The 26176-nt window shown below is 38.8% G+C and overlaps 1 protein-coding gene across 3 annotated transcripts in view; it reads right to left on the bottom strand.

Annotated features, from left to right (window-relative positions):
• Positions 1 to 26176, bottom strand: part of TLL1 (tolloid like 1) — a 231823-nt gene that overhangs the window by 36262 nt on the left and 169385 nt on the right. For all 3 annotated transcript variants that reach the window (XR_016211612.1, XM_089301979.1, XM_089301980.1), the window contains 4 exons: positions 15556 to 15751; positions 13602 to 13727; positions 10713 to 10873; positions 7739 to 7919 (listed from right to left, as the gene is read on the bottom strand). Coding sequence is in view for 2 of the 3 variants with exons in the window: in XM_089301979.1 (XP_089158105.1) it covers positions 7739 to 7919; positions 10713 to 10873; positions 13602 to 13727; positions 15556 to 15751 (664 nt within the window). In the remaining variant the exon portion in view is untranslated. The remainder of the gene's footprint in view (positions 1 to 7738; positions 7920 to 10712; positions 10874 to 13601; positions 13728 to 15555; positions 15752 to 26176) is intronic.

Raw genomic sequence — 26176 nt, 5'->3', positions numbered from 1 at the left:
TACATTTTTAACTTAATAGCTTAAGATGTCTCCGAGTTTAGAACAGAGCGTAGTGATTTGAAGACTACTTTTCAAATTAAAGGGTCTGCAATTTTGGATCATCCACAGTGATGAGAATTAAATACATCATAAAGAAGAATGCCGTAAACATTTTCTAGACTTCTTAGTTATGGAAGATCATCAAACTAGGGAGGGAAAAGTTATCAGCAGCATGATGGAGTTCTGCTTTCACTTTTCTTTCCTCCTTGTAGGACACAATCCCTACAGACCTACTGACAAATCCAAATCCAAGGAGAGTGAAGGTTCAGTTTTAAATGTTTCTCATAATGTCTGCATGATACACTCAATAATTGAGAGCTCTATCAATAATTCATTTGAAATTTTCTAGCATTTTCATACAGTAGACACAAAAAGAAAGGACATTTTTTATTAGTGATTGAGAGAAAAAAATGTTCTGTTAAAGAGAAATAAAAATATTTCTATTAATGGAAATGGTGCCCTCCCTGGGAAGGGCATATCTGCTTCTCATTTCTCCACATTAGATGAAGAGAAGGCTCGCTATTAGGAGGCACAGGGGTGGCGTTTTCCTATCAGAAGCCTGCAGCGGGCCTGTGAGACTCTCAGAGGTCATTGGTCTATGAATAATACATACTGGACGGAACTGAAGTGGCAACCTGTCTCAAGTTCTTGCAAGATTCAAAAATAAAAATTTTCTCTGTGCAGAAAGTTTTCTTATCTGTAGGAAAAAAAAGAAGCATATGGTCCCCGCAACACAACAGGAACATCCATGAGGGAATAGTCTCAAAATGAATGTTCAAGATAAGACGCAGATAAATGCCTGCCTATGGATGCACACATAAGGCGGCACACACAGTTCACCACAATCCTATGGAATAAATAATCATCTTCAGAGAAGCACTAATAAACTAATGAGAGCTTCCAGAGAGACAGTTTGCTGTTTCCATAAACACACGAATATTGACATTTCATTCCCAGTGAAAACTTGGAAGGAGGATTCAAAATCATGTAGGAAAGTTGCAATCCTGTCACTCTTTGTAACTTATTGCACTAATATTTAAAGTTTGATTAGAGTAACATCAGGTTGACTCTCCCCCACAAATATCAACACACATACCATGAGAGACGTGATGAACGTTTGTGAAAGAAATAATTATACACAGTTTAAGGCAGGTGTGACGAGGAGCCTGTAGATGGAGTCGCTGCAATTTACTGGTAGAAAACAGCAGCCTCTAAACTATTTTGTCTGACTCCTACATTCATTGCAGACAGAAATAAACTGGGAGTCAGGAATCCTGGGTTTTATTCCACTTCTGCCAATGAGCAGATCACTTAGTCCATCGGTAATAGAGTGCATTCTCATAAAATTGATCGCTGAGGGAGAGGCCTATTAAATTAGCTTTATATTTCAAATTCCCTGTTGTCGCTGCGGCGGAATCATAACCAAATCTCGTTATTAATACAGGCTGCTTATAGAAGGTAGTTTTCCTGTGCTCAAGTCTTATTGCAGAACATGGTTTTTATATTATTCCCCAATTACAAATCTAACAATTAGTTTTAAAAGCACGTCAGCTTTCCAAATGTGGCTGTTTTATATTCGTGAAGTCCTACTAATCTCCCCCTTTAAGTATAACACACTTACAGAAAAGACTGCTTTGCTCTGAGGAAGATGCAGTAATTTTGTTTCATCTCTTAGAATGAGTAAATGCATCAGGTATGTCTCTGCACTTCTGTACACCCACATCCATACACAACATCATATCAAGCTATGTTTGATTTTGCCACTATATAAAGTGAACCATTTCTGTTAATCTGATAGCAAATTTCACTCAGTCCCAGATAATGACAGCAAAAGATGGTTATTTTATGTCTTCCATAAAATACGTCTGTCTCTATATTCTCAATTAGCTGAATACATGAAGACCCATCATTCCATAAAATACCTAAATAGCCTTACTAAGACAATCCAAACGTGTTTACTTGCCTTAATATCATTTCATTATGTTGCTCTTTAAATAGACCCTGGAATCAAAACAAGACATCACATCTGGATTTTTGTAGAGAAGTTTAAATATTTTCTGCTATAAAATTTAGAAATTTTTTCTCTCTCTTTCTGTCCCTCTGCCTGTCAAATAAATAAATAAATATTTTTAAAACCTAGTAATTTCCAAGTTTTCAAGTTACAGCATTTTAATGAATAATTTGTGATATATCAAAGAATTTACATGTAAGAGTTTCTTAATTTTATGAACATGGGAGTGATATAAATTAGTGATTAATATTTTGCTAATATGTTCTTAGGATGGCTCCAGCAATTACAGTTTTTAAATTTAAAAAGTGCTTATTTAAAAATTCAAAGCTATGTGCAAAAATACCTAAAATCTGCGATGTAATTATTTCATTATATAATGATATGTTGGAAGGAATATTATGGATACATTATTTCACTGCACACATTAAAATTTAAACATACTTCTTTGTCTTTTTTCCAGATGGATCACTTAATTGTAAGAAAGCTAAAATTTGTTATTAAATAGCTTTCTTTCCAAATAATAAAAAACCCCTTATTATCAAATGTTTCTTTTTACTATTGTTGAATTCCTTGGTACTTATTCTTGGAAAAAGAATGTGGAAAAATAGCTGAATATGCTCTACTTCTAATTAAGTTTTCATAAATCCATAACTACTTCTGAGAGTTTTAGAACACTGGCTATAAACATAACCATTTAAAACAGAATCTCCATAAAATATCTCTTGTTTAATGGATACACTCCAGGGACATTTATTCCACTGTCTGTAATAAGAAAGTTAGAAATTAACCCAATTCAACACACTCGTACTAGTATTAACTTGTATTAATATTTATTAACTAATTAATAAACAGAAAAATTTAATAGCTCCTTCATTCTAAAAGAAGATAAAATCTGTTGGGCAATGTTTATGAATCTAGAAAATTTGGGTAACAGGTGCAAAAAAAAGTTCTCTTTTTCTAAATATTTTAAATATTCAAATCAGGGGAAAATTAAGAGTAGTTGGAGTAAACCATAATGCACGTTGTCTCCATCTAGACACAAGTACTCTGGGCAGCTTGATAATACAACTTTCAGGTTTGTAGCCACCCGTAGGCTTAGCTGTAGGCACAGTGCATAGATGGTTTGTGCACAGATTTCCATCAACATTTTATGACAGTCTGTTCTTTACACCATGATATTATTACTGTGTGAAAACCATAAAGTACATTTGCTATAACTTATTTATAATTTTCCTATTCTCACACCATTAACGTGGTCCAAATTTCAGTCATCATCGCATCATACAGAAATCGTTCTTCCTGATTTTCAGATGTTTCTTTACAAAAGAGTCCCCAAAATGACATTTCTGAAGCAAACAAAACAGTCATTTTGATAACTCCTGAATGTTGGGGCTGCATTTATTTCTGTGAAGTCGAGTACATCCATGGTTTTCATGCTTTCTATTAATGTAGTTCTATATAAATATAATACAAAAAATAGCTACACATTTTTTAAACTTAAAGCATTATTAGAACTCTAAAATAGTATTCTCAATGTGAATACACTTATCCATTATAAGGGATGGTCTTCTGTAAATTATGATTTTTTTCAAGATGGCAACATTTCGCCATCTAAAATCTTGGCTGCACTCTCTTGATATCTGTAACAAATTGCACAACAGCAAATACAATGCTTAGCCTTGTTTTTTCCTGATCAAACATCCCCACTGACAGAAACTCCAGGAAATTAATATGAAAAAGACCCAACTGCTCATCCAGAACCATAGTATTTTAAATGCGAATCTGGCAAACTGTCAAAACTTTTTAGGGTATTCAAAAGGGAACACTGGAAGTCTAGACTTAAAGATAATTACATTGGACTTCACAAAGCAACAATCTACTAAAGAAATGAAAAACGCATCTGTTGTTGTTTTCCGGGTCATACTACGTTAGTGTAAGGTATAAACAGATCGCGCTTGCAAGACACCATGATCAGCTCTAACGTTTATAGCAGTTGTCTGTGGAAAAGAATTACAAAGGTTTAAATGCTTTGTGACACTGCATAGCTTACTGAACTCAGTCACCTCATCTGTCAAACCAATACGTAGAAACAAATGTGACAGAGGTAGCGTCCAACCTCTGGTTAGGACACCTGTGTCCTGCATCAGAATGTCTTTGTTTGTGTCCCTGTTCTGATTTCCTGCTAAAGCAGACTCTGAGAGACTGTGGGTGATGCTTAGAAGACTGGATCCCAGCCACCCACACGGGAGACCTGGACTGAATCCCTGGCTCCAGCTTTGCCCTCTCACTCCCCAACTCTGTGGGCTTTTGGGGAATGAACTAGAGTGGGAGTTCTTTCTCTATCTGTAGTCTCTCTCTCTCTCAAATAAAAAAAAAATAAGTGAAGATAATATAAAGGGTTTTCAAGAATTCATGGTGACTGGCATAGCGGGTAAAGTCATCATCTGCAGCACCAGCCTCACATACAGGCACCGGTTCAAATCCCTGCTTCTCCACTTTCAATCCAGCTCTCTGTTAACGCACTTGGGAAAGCTACCGAAGACGGCCCATGTGCTGGGGTCCCTGCACCCACATGGGTAGCAAGGCCCCAAGCACTTGGCCCATCCTCCACTGCTTTCCTAGGTGCATTAGCTGGTGCCGGATTTGAAGTGGAGCATCTGGGTCTCAAACCAACACCTTATGGCATGTTGATATGACTGCGGCACAACAACTGTCCCAATTTCAAATTATTTTCAGAAAAAAACTTATTTTTAAGTTTATTTATTTATTTGTATTATATGAAAGGCAGAGATAAAAGAGTAAGGGAGCTCTTCCACCCAGTGGTTCACACTCCCAAACGCCTGTAACAGCCAAGGTTGGGCCGAGCTGACGTCAGGAGACAGGAGTTCCATCCTGTTCACTCGTGTGAGTGACCAAGTTCTTGAGCCACCATCTGTTACTTCCCCAGGAATGTTAATTAGCAGGAAATTGAATCAGAAATAGAGGGAGGACCGAAACTCAGGCTTCTAACGTGGGATGAGGGTGTCCACACAACAGCTTAAAGTGCCGTACAATATTGTTTAATATGTAAGTTATACACACCCTTGTATAATATGAAAATATGGGGTTTAATTTCTCCTTGACCTTTATTGCCCCCTTCACTTAGTCACTTTTTTATTTTTTTTTATTTATTATTTTTTTTTTTTTGACAGGCAGAGTGGACAGTGAGAGAGAGAGAGACAGAGAGAAAGGTCTTCCTTTGCCGTTGGTTCACCCTCCAATGGCCGCCGCGGCCAGCGCGATGTGGCCGGCGCACCGCGCTGATCCGGTGGCAGGAGCCAGGAGCCAGGTGCTTTTCCTGGTCTCCCATGGGGTGCAGGGCCCAAGCACCTGGACAATCCTCCACTGCACTCCCGGGCCACAGCAGAGGGCTGGCCTGGAAGAGGGGCAACCGGGACAGAATCCGGCGCCCCGACCGGGACTAGAACCCGGTGTGCCGGCGCCGCTAGGCGGAGGATTAGCCTAGTGAGCCGCGGCGCCGGCCACTTAGTCACTTTTCATGCCATCAAACAATCTAGGCTGACATCTGAAAATAAAATACGGCCAGGCAATTGATTTATATATATTTCTTCTTAAAGCACTGAAAAATGCTAAAAATGGAGAGGATTTTCTAAGATGACAGTATACAGGAGCCTGATTTACGGATTGGTTATTATGAGCTCTGATACTACGAGGGCACTCAGTGCATTTCACCAAGCACAGGTGCACAGAAATAAGATTCCCGCCTGTCCTGGAGAACAGCATTATCTGCATGTGTGTTCGATATGAAGTACAAGAATTAAAGAAGCAAATTTCATATTTTAGTAATGTGACTCTAAAGCCACAAATGAATGTGGGTATGCTTATGGTTTGGAAAATTTTCCACAATCAAAAATATCAGAAAATGAATTTTAGATGTTGTTTTTATATTTTGTACTCAGTATGTGCAGCATCTTGCAAATATCTTTTAAATAATATGTATGGCTACAGTCATGTAAAATGAAAAGTACCCCAAACACCTTGAATAATATGAAGAAATTTGTTCATTTCATAATTTCAACTTTAAAAATAAATATTTAGACGGTCCTAAGGTAAGTAGCTTTGTTGCCATGGATCACTCAAATTTGTAAAATACACATTTGTAAAATTGTAAAATCTAAGAAAGTATTCCAGTCATTAAGAAAGGGTATTCAGGGGCTGGCACTGTGCTGTACAAGGTTAAGCCTTGGTCTGCAGTGCCGGCATCCCATAGTGGTGCTGGTTCAAGTCCTGGCTGCTCCACTTCTAATCCAGCTCCCTGCTAATGCACCAGGTAAAGCTGCGGAAGATGGCCTAAGTCCTTGGACCTCTGCACCCACGTGGAAGACACAAAAGAAGCTCCTGGCCCCTGGCCTGGGCTGGCCTAGCTCTGGCAGTTGTGGCCATTTGGGGAGTGAACCAGCACTTCCTTCTCTGTATCTCTGCCTTTCAAATAAATAAATACATCTTTTTTAAAAAGGGTATTAAAATCAGCTTTGAATAGAATAAACTTTAAGTGGAAGCATGAGAAGACTTTTTTAAAGGTAAACTTAGAAGAATGGAATGAAAAAAACTGGGGAATGGAGATCTTTGCAGAAGACTTCAAAAAGTTCACGGAAAATGTGAATTATCTTTTAATTCCATTTTTCTGTAACCTGTATTTTTAAGGGACTTTTGTGTTTGAGTTGGCACTCAGTGGCACTTGTGAACCATTAACTTCAATTACACGGAAAACCCCAAACAAACCCTGGGCATTGTAAATCTCATTAATTTTTAAACACATGGGGACTGGAATAAATGGACTTTGAATTAACTCAATCCAAATTACCTGATATGAAAACATAATTGCAATTCCGTTGCCTGAAATCAGTCGCCAGTTGAAAATGCAGAATAGTTTGCTATGCTAAGGTTTATTACAATTTTATCTGTTTTGAAGTTTCATAGGAATGTTTTCATAAAACATGAGTCTGAGATTGAGAAAATAAGGGATTTTAACGGACATTTCCATATAATTTTGTAAACCTCGGGGAGCATTTCATCAAATGTCCCTTCTTTAAGAGGGGCATCTTTGAGTTGCTTAAGCAAAACATTCAATTCAAAACATACAACTGCAATCCTCAAGCATACCCGCTAATGCGTCATCAAGAAGGTCAGGACTCGCATATTTCTAGACTTCCTGCTTTGTTTCTACAGCAGTAAGGTAAAGCATAATATTAACATGAGCCTAACAATGAGAGTGAAAATGTGAAGAAATATGCTATAAGAAAAAAACAATGGAAATGTTGCTAAAATGAGATATTTTCAAAAACCAAAGAAAAATCACATTGAAAAATCTGCTGCTTTTGGGAAGTCTGGTGTCCTTGGTTCCATCTACCTGTAGACAGTAAAGTCACCATATAAACTTTTAATATTTTTGTGTTGTTTTACCAAAGTTTCTATTTCTTAGTTAGATCTTAAAATAATCTCTGATTGGAGGCAGGCCACATTTCATGAGGGATCCTGTTATTAACACCCTCATTTAAGTGAAAAATTATGAAACACAGAATAACGTCCATCCTATGTGCCTTACAGAAAGCTTTAAAGATTAGCCCCCATGTACCCAACCCACTTGGAACACAGTAACACCCACAGACAACACGTGAAGGCTTATACCTGAGAAAAAATGTGCTTTGAAGCCCTTCTTGGAAACAGTATTATCAGACTTGAACTCGATTCTCATGTTGTTGAACTGGGACGTGATCACTTCGGGCACTTCAGCTCCGCAGAACTTGCCGTGTAACTTAGCCTCAGAGGAAAGCCCACTCCAGATCTCCACATAATCATATTTGCAAACCTGCAGAACACGTTAATGTGGTCAACAGACCCGAGAGTCGCAGATGACTGACATTTACACATGCATTGCGTTTTTATTCCTGTATCTAGTATGATGTTTTTATTCCCCTCTTTATTCCTGTGTTAATGTTAAATCAAGCTGAAATAAACAGGTAAAGGAAAGATAAACAAGACTAGCACAGGGCTCAACCATGAGTCTGAAGGGATGAAACAATTAGAGAGATGAGAGCCCCAGGGGGTGCACACACATATGTATGCTTGTTTACATCTTTCCTAAAATATTAAAGGAGAGTTGAGATGAATGTTTGTTGAGGCATAGGCACTGATAATCACAAGACAAGCAACTCTGCCCTTTCAAATCAAACTCCTGAAACCTTCACCAGGGACTGTGAAAATACTTCTTACATGTGGTCTTATTTAATACTGACAGTATATGACATAGCCTATGAAATCACCAATAGCAACAGAAACTGTACTTTCTATGGTAGAGATGAGAAAACTTAGCTCTAGAAATTTTTTATACAACGTGGTCAACATTTTCTTAGCCTACAAGGCAAGGTGGTGATGAACAGCACGGAGTGTGGTTTAGAACCGGGCTGTCTCACAAGAAAGCCACATTCTTTTTTTTTTTTTTTTTTTTTTTTTTTTTTTTTTTTTTTTTTTGACAGGCAGAGTGGATAGTGAGAGAGAGAGAGACAGAGAGAAAGGTCTTCCTTTTGCCGTTGGTTCACCCTCCAATGGCCGCCGCGGCCGGCGCGCTGCGGCCGGCGCACCGCGCTGATCCGATGGCAGGAGCCAGGAGCCAGGTGCTTTTCCTGGTCTCCCATGGGGTGCAGGGCCCAAGCACCTGGGCCATCCTCCACTGCACTCCCTGGCCACAGCAGAGAGCTGGCCTGGAAGAGGGGCAACCGGGACAGAATCGGGCGCCCCGACCGGGACTAGAACCCGGTGTGCCGGCGCCGCTAGGAAAGCCACATTCTAATCAGAGCTGCACCATAAACAACTTTCCAAGTGAAAGACAGATACTTGTTATATAAAAAGCAGGCATTTTGCCTTTCCAATTTGCTAACGTCTTGGAGTTGCTACATACTAGCGAGTTACTCTGTATGATTACTGTAGAATTGCAAACAGACCGGAACTCTAGTAAATGGGACAGAGGCAAAAATCTAGCTCATTGTGACTTACATGAAATGCATTAACAACAAAAGGGAAAAAGCTAAGCGAATCTCAGGCAATAAGCACTGTTGTGGCCACTAACAAACATTGTGTAAACACACTTTCTCAAAGTTTCTGTAATAGGACATGTTCTATAGAGTATATGTTGTATGAATGACCTTCTTACATAAATGTTTAATTAGCAACATTTAACAGTTTGCAAAGGATCTTTCTGCAACTGAGGAGGACCCCATGAGAATCATGCTTTGAGAAAACAAAGCTCAATTTACGTAAAACCTGAACAGAAACCTTCAGCCTTTTAAGCAACACCTATCAAAAATGAGTCAAAGAATGTCACATCCGTCATAACTATAGTTTTATGGAAAACCATGAAAACAGAAGTCATTCAACACTGAATTCATATGAAATCACAGAATGGGTAGTAAAATTGAGATTTTCAAAATGTGTAGCTCATAAAAAGTTTTTGCAAAAATATTACAAAAATCATTTTCATTATTTCAATACTTCCCACAAACTCAAGCTAGTATTAATGTGGATAAAGTATGCTGAAAAGAGTAACTCTATTCTTTTCTATCATGAAACTTAATCATGATGTTAACAGAAAAAAGCTGAAGACGTCCAGTCAGTTCTAGGCTTCTACAGTTCTCTGAAATACATCTTTATTATGGTTCAGATTTCAATTCCCTTTAGGTAATGAAATAGCTATATCTTTTACATTGAAACCACTGATATGGACTAATCTCATGGTATAAAATGCACAGATATTACAAACACCTCAACACGTACTGCCCTCAGGCACACATGCCTTACATTTCTGTTCTCACACTTCTTTGCAAGTGTTCATCAGATATACATCAAAGACATGAGTTATTTTTAATCACGTTTAGAGGTGATGAGTCATGTTCATTTTCAAATAAACACAGAAACTAGTTATTGGGACCAAAGGTGTGGAAGAAGTTAGTAAGAGAAAATCAAGTATGAGAGATTAAATAAATACTTATAACCTTTTCTCTGGAATTAAACTTGTGTAGACCAATCATACAAAGGACATTCTTCAACAAGTTCTCATTCTTATTTCTAGGCTTGCCATTCATTTATATTTGGTGTACTATCATATAGAAACTTTCAAATAAATAACTTCACTTGTTTAAATGTGGTTACCTAGCAGAAAATGCTACTATTGATACAGTATGCAATAATTTGTAGAAGATAGCTTCAGCTCAACATGTCTTACCGAGGTTAAAAAATTAATTATTTATTTATAAAGCATGCACACATTCATAATGAAAAATTACTTTCATAATGAAAATACACCCACTTCTACAAATAAGATATACCAAGTTGTTCCAAATGGATATTTTTGTTATGACTCAAATCAAAATCCACTGGGTATTTTTTTCCCAGCCATGACATGAAGCTGACCCTAAATACTCCAAGTCTCTAACAAATGGAGAAAATGGTGTATATTAACTACATGAATTAGAAACTCCCTCTAGGTAATTTCCTATCTCCCAGAAACAATCTAAAATAGAGTACTATGCTCTTTTTTAAAAAAAGTTTTCTGATTTGCCTTCAGGGATTCCTTCATTTAAAAAAAATCTATTTATTGCTCACTTACTTCATTGCCTTCCAATTCAAAAAACTCAAACTTCATAGATATTCTGTACTGGGTTGGTGCAACCACTTGCCACACACAGTTTTTATTAGGAGGATACTCTTTGGGCCATCCTGGGGTGGTGATGGTGCCATTAAGCTTGGTAAGAAGTCCGCCACAAGCAGCTAGAAGAAAGAAAAGGAAGGGTATTCCCTTATTAAAGTCACCCCCTTCTTAGCACAGTTCCACTGATACCCAAACATTCAAAATAGCCAAGATACAGGACCTACCAGGATATGAATGAATGGATGAAGAAAATGTGGCACATAATAAAATGGAATAGTATTCAGCCATAAAAAAGAATGCAGTCCTGACATTTGCAATGCATGGATGGAAGTGGAGGTCATTATGTTAAACAAAGTCAGGCACAGAAAAGTCAGTACCAAATGTTCTCACTGTATGTACAAGGTAAGTTGATCTCATAGAAGTAGGGAGGAGAATAGGGTTGACAGAGGCTAGGAAGGTTGGGCAAAGAGAAGATGGAGAGAGGTTAGTGATTGGGTACAGAAATCAAGTTAGATAAATAGAAAAAGCACAAGTGGTCTCTATATAGTACAGTAGGGTGACGATAATTAACAGTTATTTACTACAGATTTCAAAATACCCATAAGAGAAGTTTTTCAATACTCCCAACACAGAAAAACAATAATTATGCTGATGTGATCACTACACATTGTACACATGTAAAGAAATAACATACTGTGCGTCATGAATACATGTAATTATTAGGTGTCAATTATATAAGTGAATGAAAAAACCGCCTTCTGGATTCCAACAGACACTGAAGCTACTGTTCTTTAGTTTTTAGAACAACTATGGCAATCATGAAACCACAGTTACAAAATATCACTTTGCAGCTTTGCAACCAGGCAGATAATAGATGTACAACAATATTTTAGATCACTTTAATCTTTGGCAATCAACCTAAAGGAAACTGGGTGTCAGTTCTTGTATCTCTTAAATGGGTTCACCATAATAATATCTTGTAGTGTGCCTTGGGTACTTCAGAATTCACAGAAAGAATACATTTTAGAATTGATAGAGTTGTGATAAGGAAAAGATATATGTAAAGCATAATATAGTCCAAAATCATTCTTTCTTCAATCTCTTTTTTGCCAAGACAAGCAATGATGTATTACCTGAGTCAGCGGGCAAGATAAATTATGACAGATACAACATATTTGTTATTCCACAAATCTCTGTTTAACAACTGGTTTTCATTTCCTGTGGATGATCTATTTAAGAGAGACACCATTTACTTCCCTTCTTTGCTAACAGCGAAGTTAGCAAAATCAAAGTATCCCAGAGCAAGTTGTGTGAAAAGATCATATGCACATTTTATAACTAATTCCCAGGGAGTCAAGAATTGCTTAAACTAAATGGTCTCTTTGATTTTATGTACATGTCACTGATGTGCCAAGTCCTCTTTTTGAAAGGTATGGCATTTTGTTCATAACAATGTATCTTAATTAACAGAGAGAGGATTAAGTGTTTAATAGACAAAAAAAGATCAACTTTTACAAAGAAATAAGGAATCACTGTTTTTTTAGGTTGGCAGATATGGAATGAATTCATTAAGGAAACACCTTAGGCACCTTTGCCTCTTACATCCTCTAGCAGAGACACAGTAGAGAACAAAGTGCTTATTTTCAGGGAGCTTGCATTTCAGTGGAACACACCAAAACAAGTTAATAAATACAAAAATACAAGTATTGCTGCAAGTCCTGTGGTGATGCATTCGACAGGAATTTCTAAAGAGGAATAAAGGGGGGACAGGCTGCAGGAATGAAGATCCAAATGTTTATTCTCTCTCCAGTTTGAGGTGTGAGGCCTCTGGTAGGGTGGAGGAGAGGGAAATGAGAGAGCCAGCTTCAAATTGAGGGCAGAGATCTTAGGACATGGTAAGACAGCCTGGCAAACAAAACCTCACATGGGACTGTAAAGAAGAAATGTGGATAACCATGACAAAGTCATCTTTGTTTAAAGAAGCATTTATTCATGAAATGCATGTCTGGTTTTAGGCTAGATGCTTTCTGTCTACTACATGCTGGAGGTAACAAAAGCAATTCCGGTTTAGGGCTGCTGACTTAGAGACCACAGAGACCACAGTAAGAAAATATCAAGTCATGGATGGATGGATGGATGGATGGATGGATGGGCGGGTGGGTGGGTGGGCAAATAGGTGGGTAAAATATCTAGATTTAGAAAGAGACAGAAATGCATACATGCACACACAACAGCATAGTAACCAAAGGAGGACAGAATTGATTACATAACAAGAATTTGTTATCAGCTGTGACTTTGAATTAAGTCTTAGTAGTTTTTGGAAAGAGGTTATTATAGGGGACAAGAAAGGCATGAGGGAAAGATAGAGATAGAGATAGAGATAGAGATAGAGATAGAGATAGAGATAGAGATAGAGATAAAGGATGGAGACACAGTTAGAGACACAGAGAGCACATGAGAATACAAAACAGTCATCCCTCCATAAGTGGTTCTTCAACACCTCTGGATAAGGAACTCTGTGGCTGCACAAGTCCCTTATACAAAATGGTGCCGCATGTGCAAATAACCTGTGCACACCCTCCTGTATACTTCAAATCATTTCTAGAAGACCTGCAATATCTCATACAATGTACATGTTATGGGAATAGTTGTCTCACTATCCTGTTTAGAGAATACATACAAGAAAAATGAAAGAAGGCTGCACTTGTTGAGCACATGCTTAATTTCTTTTTGGAATATTCTGGATCAGTAGCTGATTGAATTCGCAGAGGGGCAACCCGTGGATGTGGAAGGAGGACTTGGGCAGCAATGAGGGTGCGTGCAGGTGCTGCCCGGGCCCAGCCATACCTTCGCAGCTCCTCCTGTCCGGCCCCAGCTCGTAGCCCGGCTCACAGGCACACTGGTAGCTGCCCAGGGTGTTCAGACACCGCTGCTCACAGCCGCCTCGGTCAGCTTTGGCGCACTCGTCTTCCTCTGCAAAAACGGCAGAGTTACAGGATGACCACCGTGTTGTGCTTTCATAGGCCATGTTTGAAAACAGGATTCTACCTGGCTCTGAGGACAACGAAGACAACGACTCACCTCTCCAACACAAGAAGAGGGAACACAGCCTTTGCTGGATGACTTGCAAGAATTCAGGTCCCGCAACCCATGAATTAGAGAAGCAGGCTAAGTCCTGGATCTACAGCAGGGCTACCCAGAGCCCACATTATCCCAGCGTGTGTTTGCTCTGAATTTGAGCTTAGAAGGGGATGATTAATGAAATAATAATAATAAAAAAACAGCTGCAATAGCATAGCTTCACCTACTGATTTCACAGAATAGTTGCAAGATATGTCTCAAAATGTTTTTAAAGAAATAACATTAAGAAAGAGATTGTGGGAATAAAAATTAAAAACAGATGAAAATCCTAAATTCACTGGACCTCTTTCAATTGAAAGCCTTTGGTGTTTCTTACAAATACATTTTGAGCCAGAAAATATAACTATCTCACATGTTTGTGAATGTATATACTATTTAACTGTATATATACATATGAAAATATGCATAGGAAATATATATGAAATATGTTATTTTCATTTTCTAGATTTATTTATTTATTTGAAAGTCCGAGTTACAGCAAAAGAAGGAGAGACAGGGTGAGAGAGAAATCTTCCATCTATTGGTTCACTGCTGAAATGGCCACAGTGGCCAGGGCTGGGCCAGGCCAAAGCCAGGAGCCAGGAGCCAGGAGCTTCATCTGGGTCTCCCATGTGAGTCTTTGCTGCTTTCCCAGGTTCATTCGCAGGGAGCTGGATCGGAAGTGGAGCAGCTGGGACTTAAACTGGTACCTATATGGGATTCTGGCACTATAGGTGATGGCTTTACCAGCTATGCAATGGCGCCAGCCCCAAAACATATATTATTTTAAAAAAATGTATGACAGAAAATCTTAAACATATAAATGAACATTTGAATAAATATTTTAATACATGCAGTAAAAGTGTCAAGTTGCTCTGCTTTTTTAATTCATATGGTGAATATTTAAGCAACTCAGAGAAAATGTGTTTTACTGTTTTTTAAGTAACAAAATATTTAGGTTATCTGTAAATTTTCATATATACAACTGAGTACATTATGTATCCTATAAAATTAGTATAGAGGAAACATTTTTCTCTTTCTTCATAACAATTTTATTGCACAATGACACACTTAAAATAATTTCCTATGAATTTCAGAAAGCATATTTGATGCTATTTACCCCAAAGCAACTTTCTTATCTCAGTAATATGCAGCTAACATGGAACTAGAAAGCAAACTGAAATGCAGTTATGTAATCACAAATTAAAGTTGATCAGTTCTGTCTTTGTCAAAAAGACACTTTAGATATCAGAAGATCCTGTTAAGGAAGCCACCGGGAATTTCCCAGGGGGGAACAGCATCCTGTAAAGCTGAGTTTAGACGCGCTGGCATCTGGAAATAAATCGATTGTCTGTGTGTCAGTGCACTCTCTTCTCATTGGGAATCTTTTATTGATTATATGCACTGCAGATATTTAGTCCTGTCTGTGTATCCCTTTCTGGATTTTGCTAGTTTGACTATTTCATAAGAAACAGATGGTTGAGTGCCCTAACGGAGTTCTTACTCTGTGCTTCAACGTTGTTTTACAAAAAAAATGTTTTCCACCAAAACATATCAAATCATCCTTATAAACTGTACCTACTCCAACTTTTAATACAATTTTAATTTCGTCCTCCCCTGGAAGCTAGATGCTGTATTTACTCCAAAGAAAGTTCCTCATTCGTAAAGGACTTCCGATTACCTTTAAAGAAGTTAGCGGCAAACCCAGCCTTGTTCACAGTTCCGTCAGAAACAAACTTCATCCACAAGGTGTTGGAGGTAGATCTTATGTCTTCAGGCTTATCATAACCACAGAAACGCCCTATCAAAGGGCTGTTTTCGCTGGTTCCATCTCGAACCTCTAGGTAGTCATAGGCACAGTTGTCATGTCTTTCAATCTACAACAGTGAATATAAATCTTATTAATAGGTGAAACAGGGGCTGGTGTTGTGGCACAGCAGGTAAAGCCGTGACCTGCAGTGCCCACATCCCATACGAGCACCGGTTCTTGTCCAGGCTGCCCCCTCTTCCGATCCTGCTCCCTGCTAATGTGCCTGGGAGAGCAGTGGAGGATGGCCCAAGAGCTTGGGCCTCTGCACCTACACGGGAGACCCGGAAGAAGCTCCCAGCTCTTAGCTTTGGCCTGGCCCAGTCTAGCTGTTGCAGCCACCTAGAGAGTGAACCAGTGGCTGGAAGATTTCTCTCTCACTCTGTCTCTCCCTTTCACTGTAATTCTGACTTTCAAATAAATAAATAAATAAATATTTTTTTAAAAAAATAGATGAAACAATTCTTATAGGAAGATAATTAAGTACTCTCAGTGTTATAGTACTGACATAGTAAGACTGAAGATGACTTATATTACATAAGTGCACATAAGCATTCCTTATGAGTGTATATGATAATGCATTGCACATTTTTTATTACAAAAACAATACAGGGACAAGTACTTTACTTGGGTCAGGATCAACAGAAGATAACTAACTTTTTAAATGAAATTAACTTCTAAGTACTGATTCTTTAGTAACTAAACCTGAAAAAAATACCCAGACTTAAAATGATCATTGAAAACACTGGCCATATAAACTGTAAGCAATGATTTGTTCTGAAACATAGTCATAAAAATAGCCCATCACTCATCAACAGAATCATTATTTTATTCACAGAGAAGCTGAATCCAAATTTCCTTAACAAATGTAGTACAAGTTTAGGCTACAAATATAATTTTGAAAAGTGACTCTGATAATTCTAGAGGACATTTCTTTCTAGTTGATGACTCTATCCATAATTAGCATGACTGTATGTAGACTACTGCTTGACTGTGGAGTCAGCACTGTCTTGCCCTTTCTCAAGGTAACATGGCCTTGTTTGGATGAGCCCTGCCACCTCGACACACTCTTCTTTAGCCAGATAGCCTGGGGAAATGCAAGCTCTTTCCTTATCAACGATCACACTATCGGTCTATGTCTATGAAATTTTATGGAAAACATATTCAACGACCTGTGTTTTGGTCCTGAACTCCTTAAAGCCACAGAACGAAAACTTACAAATTATTTTAAAAATAATAATAATCTTTAAATAATATTTTTGCTTTTAATTTCAAAATCTTAAGAGTCAACTCCCTATTAGATATTTGAAACTAGAAAACAGATACACTAATCTACAAATCAAAAACCATTGAAAGAACCACACGTTATCTATCATTTATCATACAATTTAGTAATTTGTCCATTTTCTTGTTACAAACCAATGTCAGGAAATAGATTCTTTCCTTGTAGCTACAACCTGAATGCATGAGACTGCTGTTGTAGTTGCTAGAAATCTCTTTTTTATCAATATATAGACAGCAACAGTCTTCAAATTAGGTAGCATAAGGACAACCAGAAAAAAAAATTTGGGGGGAAACACAAATGTAGTTGGAACTAAGTACTGCATTTGCTGCTTCCTTTTCCCAAATCAAAAAACAAGATTCATTCATTCTTTCATCAAATACTCCGCGTCTCCTCTCTGTGCTAGGCACTCTTCTCTGTGCCTGGGTACCTGATGTGCATCATTCACTTAGCAAAACAACAAAGAACCTGTCCTTCTGGAACCCACATTCTACTGACAGAAAAAAAATAAAACCACTGAGTGGGGCTGGCACTGTGGCTGGTGGGCTAAGCCTCCACCTGCAGTGCTGGCATCCCATCGTGGGTTTGTATCCCGGCTGCTCCTCTTCCGATCCAGCTCTCTGCTTACGGCCTGGAAGAGCAGTGGAAGATGGCCCACATCCTTGGGCCCCTGCACCCACGTATAAGATCTGGAAGAAGCTCCTGGCTCCTGGCGTTGGGTCAGCCCAGCTTCGGCTGTTGTGGTCATCTGGAGAGTAAACCAGTGGATGGAAGACCTTTCTCTCTGTCTCTCCTTCTCTGTCTGCAAGTCTGCCTCTCAAATAAATAAATTTGAATAATCTTTTTTTTTAAAAAAATCACTGAATCATCAAATATTAAAAAGTAGTAAATTCCTTGGAAAAACATAAAGTGAAACAAGCTAAGAATTAGAAGGGCGGATCTTTATGCTAGCAGGTAGGAGGCTTGTTAAGATATCTGTGTCCCACAGGTGAATACTGGGTATGATTTTCAAACCCAGCTCCTGATTACAGCTTCCTGCTGATGTGGATCCTGAGAGGCAGCAAGAGATAGCTTAACTGGTGGGTTTCCCACTACACATAAGGAAGCCTGAATTGAGTTCCCAGCTTCTGGATTCAACCTAGTTCAGTCCTGGTCAGCGTGGAGATTGGTTAGTCAATCAGCTTACGGGAGCTGTCATTCTCTCTCCGTTGGTCTCTCTCCGATAATAGCTTAACTTTAAAAGGATCTCAATTATTCTCTTCCTTTGCACCATTTAAAATAAATACACATTTTTTTTAGAAAGGGGAGGAAAGTTTGCAGTTTTGAAATGCCTTCAGGGAGGGGCTCACTGAATATGATTCATAAATCTAGATTTTGTTCTGAAAATAAATCCTCTTTATATGTGGGGTTAAGGAATAAATGAAAAATATTTACATAAACAATGTCTTGTTTCAAAGCACACTTTAAAAATGGATGCTGTTAAAGATCTCTGTGAGTGAGATCCCAGTGGAAAGAACAGGTCTTCAAGGAAGGAGGTACCTTTCTCTGAAGGGAGGAGAGAACCTCCACTTTGACTATGACCTTGTCTAAACAAGATAAGAGTCGGAGAACTCAGAGGGCTTCCATAGCCTTGGAAACTCATGACTGGAGCATAGGGAGATTACTGATGCCATAGACAGGAGTGTCAATTTGTAAAGTCAACAACAGGAGTCACTGTGCACTTACTCCTCATGTAGGATCTCTGTCCTTAATGTGCTGTGCATTGAGATTTAATGCTATAACGAGTACTCAAACAGTATATTTCACTTTGTGTTTCTATGGGGGTGTAAACTGTTGAAATCTTTACTTAATGCATACTAAACTGATCTTCTGTAAAAAAAAAAAAAAAGAAATTATCAATTCCCAACTTGACTCTCATTGGGATTAAACATGACAATAGGTCTGATCTGATTTCATCATCATTTAAAAAATCATCTATTATTTTTCACTTTATGTTTCTGTGTGGGAGCAAACTGTTGAAATCTTTACTTAATGTATACTAAGCTGATCTTCTGTATATAAAGAGAATCAAAAATGAATCTTGATGTGAATGGAAGGGGAGAGGGAGTGGGAAAGGGGAGGGTTGTGGGTGGGAGGGACGGTATGGGGGGGAAGCCATTGTAATCCATAAGTCGTACTTTGGAAATTTATATGCATTAAATAAAAGTTCAAAAAAAAACAAAAATAAAAAAAAATGGACGCTGTTTAAATAGGGATTGATTCAGAGCTGGCAGGGCACAGTTCTTCCAGCTACTCACCAGGGATAACAGGTGCATACGACCAACTGTACATACATACACTCTCTGGTCTCAATCTTTCATACACTGTCTTCTTCATAAATATGAGAATGTTCCCAGATGGCCAAAGGCCATTCATCCGTCAAAATGGTATCTACAGGCCGGCGCCACGGCTCACTAGGCTAATCCTCTGCCTTGCTGCGCCGGCACACCGGGTTCTAGTCCCGGTCGGGGCACCGGATTCTGTCCTGGTTGCCCCTCTTCCAGGCCAGCTCTCTGCTGTGGCCAGGGAGTGCAGTGGAGGATGGCCCAAGTGCTTGGGCCCTGCACCCCATGGGAGACCAGGAAAAGCACCTGGCTCCTGCCATCGGATCAGCGTGGTGCACCGGCCGAAGTGCGCCCGCCGTGGCGGCCATTGGAGGGTGAACCAACGGCAAAGGAAGACCTTTCTCTCTGTCTCTCTCTCTCACTATCCACTCTGCCTGTCAAAAAAAAAATGATATCTACAACTTTCAAGGTATGGGATTTGATAAATGAATAAGCAACACTGAACCAGTGACAAAGCTGCAGGGGAAATAACCGAAGGTCCCAGCAAGTCGTCCTGGCCTCCCCTGCTTCGAGCAGGCAGAACTGCTCCTGATTTTCAACTTGTACTGGAACACTGGGGCTGGGGAGTATTTTAATAAGACTGCTTTAAAAAAAAATCACAGTAAGGGGCTGGTGCTGTGGCGCAGCGGGTAAAGCCATGGCTTGCATCGCTGGCATCTCATTTGGGCACCGGTTGAAGTCCCAGCTGCTCCACTTTCGATCCAGCTGTCTGCTTTGGCCTGGGAAAGCAGTAGAAGATGGCCCAAGTCCTTGGGCCCCTACACCCGCGTGGGAGACCCAGAAGAAGCTCCTGGCTTTGGATCGGCCCAGCTCCGGCTGTTGCAGTCAACTGGTGAGTGAACAAATGGATAGAAGACCTCTCTCTCTACCTCTCTTTCTCTCTGTGTGTAACTCTTTCAAATAAATAAATAAATCTTAAAAAAAAAAAAAAACCCCACAGTACTACGAATGAAGAAAATAAGACACATGATTGAAGAAAATGAAACAAAAGTCTACATTTTCTCAGTTATTAAGAAGAAATGGGACAACAGATATTGTCTTCATAAAATTCACACTTTTCTTCTAACAGATACACAATAGATTGCTATAATTTTAATATAAAGTATATTCACTGGTTACTTAGCTAAAATTGGATGTTTAAGTATTTCATATGATACACAAACTATAAATATTTCATGGGTAAAATGTATAAAAATGGGCATTTTAGGATGAAAACCATTAGTATATAGTTATCTATATTGTTTATTAAATATTACCTGTCAGGGATGGAGTAAGGAAACAGAAACATAGACTGTATTCCCACATAGTAAATGCCAGTTGTTGAGTTGGCTAGACAATACAATACGCATCATACAAAAGTTCATAATATTCAGTAATGCAGTACTCCCAGCAGCAAGCCCGGATACTCAACAGTGACCGGAATGTTCTGTCCTTTCCCACTTCATTCCCAAGTGCAACGCCTGCACGATGAGCCGACGCTATCGTGTCAATGATAATATGTTAGGAGTCATAACAGGGAACGCAAATCAAAGTTTGGGCTGTATTACTTATGCTATTTGTGCAACTTTTTCTCCAGCTACCTCAAGTTTCTTCATCAATTAATGTTCAGAATGGATACAAGGAAATATAGCTGGGGCTAAAAATCAAGTCCATTGATGCTATGCCAGTAACCTTAATTTCCATGAGAAAAAGAACACCCAAATCAATGATATACGAAAACAAAAACAAAATAAAAAACAAAAAGCAGTCCCTTCTTGAGCTACAGCATGCACACAATTCAAAGACCTGGGAGCTGAACACAAAGTCATGCATAATTACACATATAATAAATGCGTCTTGATAATGATGGTGCTGACTTCTTACAGATTTTGAGGTAATCAGAGCATACATCGTACATAAGTATGGCCGGTATATCATAACATAAACCGGACCTAATATGCACATAGAAATTAAAGTGAAAATGATAGAAAGCTCTAAAAATTTTCAGAAAATTAATAATTAAACGATATTGGAATCAGATCCCAATATGCAAAGAAGGAAGAACGAGTACTATGACTTGCCAGATGGGTTAATATTGTATTTCATTACTAAGTGGGGGATCACACCTCTAATGGCCTAGTAGACAGAAACCACAGAAAACTGCGGAGATTTCCACTTGGCAAAAACAAAAGTAAATTGAATTGAACCCACAGCCACCAACCTCGCATCCTGAAGCGGCCGCAGTGTGCGGTGCGCTGCGCTCACTGCGTGCGTGTGAGTTCTCTCGGAGAAGGAAAGTCAGCCCTGGAGGAGGGGCCGGCTCCGGCGCAGGGCCCGTTCCCACGCCTCTGGGACCACTTCATAAATCTCCAAACAGTTTATACCCGGCAGACGCATCTACTGCTCTGGCAAGAGCTCTCAGAACCCTGAAACTCCTAAACAACAGTTTCCTTTAAAAGGTCCCTATGCCACCCAAGAAGTTAAATAATGAAATTCCCATGGGATCTAGAAATACTCCACTGGGGTAAATATTCAAAAGAACTGACAGCACAGTCCTGCATTCCACGTTCATAGCAACATTACTCACAACAGTCACAATGTGGAAGCGACCCAATTGGCCATGGATAGATGAACAAAGAAAATCACAATGGAATATTAGTTAGCCTTAAAAAGGGAGAGAATTCTCATATATTTCACAACATGGCTAAACCTTGAGGCTTATGTTAAGTAAAACACTAGTTGCAAAATAATAAACACTATATTATTCCACTTCTATGACTTACTTAGAGTACTCAAATTCATAAACTGAAAGGAAAGTTGTTGCCAGGGACTAGGGCAGGGACAAATGAGGAGTTATTATTTAATAGGCACAGAGTTTCAGCTTTACAGAATGAAAGAGTTGTGGGAATTGACTGCATAATAATGTGAAGATACTTAACACCACTGAACAATACATTTAAACTTTGTTATGATGCTGAATTTCGTGTTATGCATCATGTACTACAATAAAAAAATTCTACTGTGATGTAGGTTTATTATATAATTACTGCAATAAAATGCAGTAAATGCAATAAAAATGATACTACCTTTATAGATAATATAATTTTAAGTAACGTATTATACAAACAATATTAAGACTCTTTTTTGCTTTTGGAGAGAATATGAAAGAAAACTATGACTAATAAAGACAATATGAATGAGCATTTATCATTCAAGCTTACATTCGTTTTAATAATGGGAAAATCTAGTAAAGTCTAGGAAATAATGTTATTAGCAGAAGAAATTTTGGAAAAGATGCATGTAAGCTTAGTGATTAAGATGCCTGTGTCACCCACTGGGCCTGCCTGGGTTTGATCCCTGTCTCTGGGTCCTGGATCCAGCTTCCTGCCAATGCAAACCCTGAGAGGCAGCAGGTGATAGCTCAAGTAATTTGGTTCCCACCATAAACACGGTAGACCTTTACTGCATTTCTGGCTCCTGGTTTCAGGATCTATTGCAGGCAACTGGGGAGTAAGCCAGCATTTGAAAGTTGTCTCTCTCTGTTTGTCCATCTTTTTCACTCTCTCAAATTTAAAAAAATAAAATCTTTTGGACAAATGGGAAAAAGTTAATATACAGATAATTATTTTAAATTTATTATCTTATTCAAAATTTATTAATGACATTTAATATAGCCTTAAAAGTAATATATAATTACTCAAGAAAGAGGAGAAACAATATGCTCAAATGTTAAAATCAACAACATGGAAGGTTTACAGGTTTGCTTGGATAGGTTTATTTTCATAAAATCATTCATTTAAATGCTGCCAATTCATGATGTAGCATTTTTCATCTCATAAATTTAAAAATCTTATTGAAAACCTGCTATAGCCAGAGAGTATGCACTCAGTGGTATGTGAACAGTGCTAAATTAAAAAGAATGTCTTTGACAAATGAGGATGCATCAAAACCTTTATGGAAAATTGAATTAACTGATATCCATGCATATGAGTGCAATGACAAGTAGGTGAACTGTGGAACGCATTGGCTGCTATGAGAAAATGTGATGCTACTCTCTACTCCCAGGGCCTGGTGACAGAAGTGCACAGACCACAGACTTGGTTTCAATCACTGCACTACCAACTGTATGACCTTGGGCAGGTTTACTTAAACTAACCAGGGCTAATCTCTCACAGTCCAAATACATCCTGAGCCATAATTCATGAAGAGCTGTTTAAATCTTGTCTTTTACACTCATTAACCAATGTATACTCTTAGCTGAACACCCAAAAATAGTACATGGCAAGCAGAAAACCATTAACCCCCTTATCTGGTCTTCTTTCACTCACAACAGAAAGTCTACTTATCATCACCTATTAAAAAATAGCTAAAGGAATTAAAGGATTATTTTGCTCAAGCAATCTACCAAGCACCAAGATAAAAACTTATTTACTTAGTTTAGAGTGTTGCAGCTGGCAGTAATGAGGGTTAAAGCTATTAAATATCTCTGGTTTTCATAAGGAAAAGTTACACCAAATCCGAATGTGCAGCAATGTTGACAAGTACCTCAAACATAATCCCACTTGAATTCATGTATGTGGGGATTCAATTTAAACAAGAGTTAGCTCCAAGTTTATTTCACTTCTTTGCTGCTTTATTGACATTTCTTTGAAGTTGTTATTATAAACATTTCCACTCTCCCAAACTTTCTCTCCTGTATTTCTGCAACTGAAAAGTCCCCAAATAGATTAGTAGTACTAGAAGCTTCTTTACAAACAATGCTGCCGCGGAATTGGGAAAAATCTGCCCAAGTTAATTTCAGAGGTGAGAGATATTCATAAAAACATTCATGCCAGTGTATCAGTCATAAGAATAATGCATCCAGTAACTATTTCCTGTCCTAGTCCATCCAGGACGCTGGAAGAAGACAGCATGGCGTGAGCTGATGGTGACCAGTAGAAACCGACTGCTCACAGTTCTGGAGGTTGGGAAGTGTGAGATCCAGGCCCTGGTGGGTTCAGTATCTGATTGGCACCTTCTCGCTACATCTCATATGGCTGTGGCGGAGGCTCCGGGGACTCTTTCATGAGGGCACTAATCCCATTTATGGAGGCCCCATCCTCATGATCTCATCACTTCCTAAAGGGCCCACCTCCTCAAAACAGTACCTTGGCAGCTATGAATCTGAGCAGAACACAAACATTAAGCTCACAGCGCTTCCTAAATGGCATGATATAAGAAGGAAGGGAATTTTGGTATATGCTACAGTAGCATGGATGAATTCTGACAACCTTATGCTAAGTGAAATAAGCCAGCACAGAAAAAGTAAATATGGCATGAATCTACTTAAAGTACATAGATTCATAAGCCAGAAAGAAGGGCCATTGGCAGAGACTGCGAGAGTGTATCACCCTCGAAATAGTGTCTCTTCCTGCTCAAAGATGTCTAAACTTCATTCACAAAGACACTTATTCCGGTTTTCTTTCTGAAATTACACTAACATCCAAGTAGCACTGGGAAGGGTAGAGCTATGACGTAAGTTCACGGGAGGATATAAACGACAGAGAGCCAGAGAATTCTTTACAGTGTATTCGGGCAGATTGATGGGTGCATTTATCTTACTGGCCTTTTATCTGCAGAGGAACAGAGTACCACAGAGAAGGGAAATATCGCCAAATCAGACTGCGCGGCGATGTTGACAAACTTAATCCCAAACTTAATCCCACTTGAACGAATGTATGTGGGAATTCAATTTAAACAAAACTGCAAAGCTGGAAACTGTTTGTGAGGAGTGGAAAAGACTGGGATCAGTAAGGAAGAGCTATATTTTGTGAGACAAAACCACAGAACTCCAAGAAGGTGTGAGGACATTTTCTTTAATTATGTATTTTAAATATATAATCTGCATATTGAAAACATTAAATAAATAAAAATGAAGTGACAGAGAAAACAGGCAAGGTTAAACAAGGCAACTGATGCCCTATTAGAACAAATAAGAAAATATTTAGAGGGGCAGGGATTCAGCCTGGTGGGGAAGACACTAGTTAAAATGTTCCCAGCCAATATGAGAGACATGAGTTTGATTTCCAGCTCTGATTCCTGACTCCACTTCTTGCTAATGTGGACCCTGGGAGGCAGCAATGATGGCTTAAGTAACTGGGTGTCTGCCACCCATAACAGGGACCTGTATTGAATTTTAGGCTCTTGGCTGCAGCCCCAGAGAGGGGCCACGGGGAGCACGTGGGAGGAAACCAACAGATGGGATTGCTGACACTTCCTCTGTCTCTTAGATAACAGGAAAATCTCAGAAAATACTATATGATCTATTGAAAGACAGCTAATTTATTAATCTTTAAGATACCACAAAACACAGGTAATAGCCATTGGTTAGATAATTTTCAGTGAACTGGTTCTTTTAGTCTAAATTAGAGGTGAAATCATCTATGCAGTTTAATTTCACTTTTAATAACACACAGGTCTATTTGAACAATGTTTGTTATCCCACGAGTCCATAAAAATAAAAAAAATTAAATGTGAATCAAATAACCTTAAAATCAAGATTTTTAGATGTGCAAAGTGGTTAGGAGCATAAAATAGAACATCACGATCAAGGCAGAAAATGTTATTCCATGATAAAGGAAATAGGTATGAGAAATTATATGGTACCTATAAAGGTGCCGAGGCCAGTGCCAAAGAAACACAGTGCACGTGGGGCTGGTATTGTGGTGTAGCGGGTAAAGGCCACCTCCAGGCCAGCATCCCGGATGGGCACCGATTTGTGTCCCAGTTATTCCACCTCCAATCAAGTTTCCGGCTAACGGCCTGAAAAAGCAGCAGAGGACGGCCCAAGTCCTTGGGCCTCTGCACCCAC

This window comes from Oryctolagus cuniculus, chromosome 8 (genome assembly GCF_051225735.1).
Source record: "Oryctolagus cuniculus isolate XC-2025 breed Fujian yellow rabbit chromosome 8, ASM5122573v1, whole genome shotgun sequence".
Classification (NCBI taxonomy): Eukaryota; Metazoa; Chordata; class Mammalia; order Lagomorpha; family Leporidae; genus Oryctolagus; species Oryctolagus cuniculus.
This window is presented reverse-complemented; position numbering and strand designations above follow the sequence as displayed.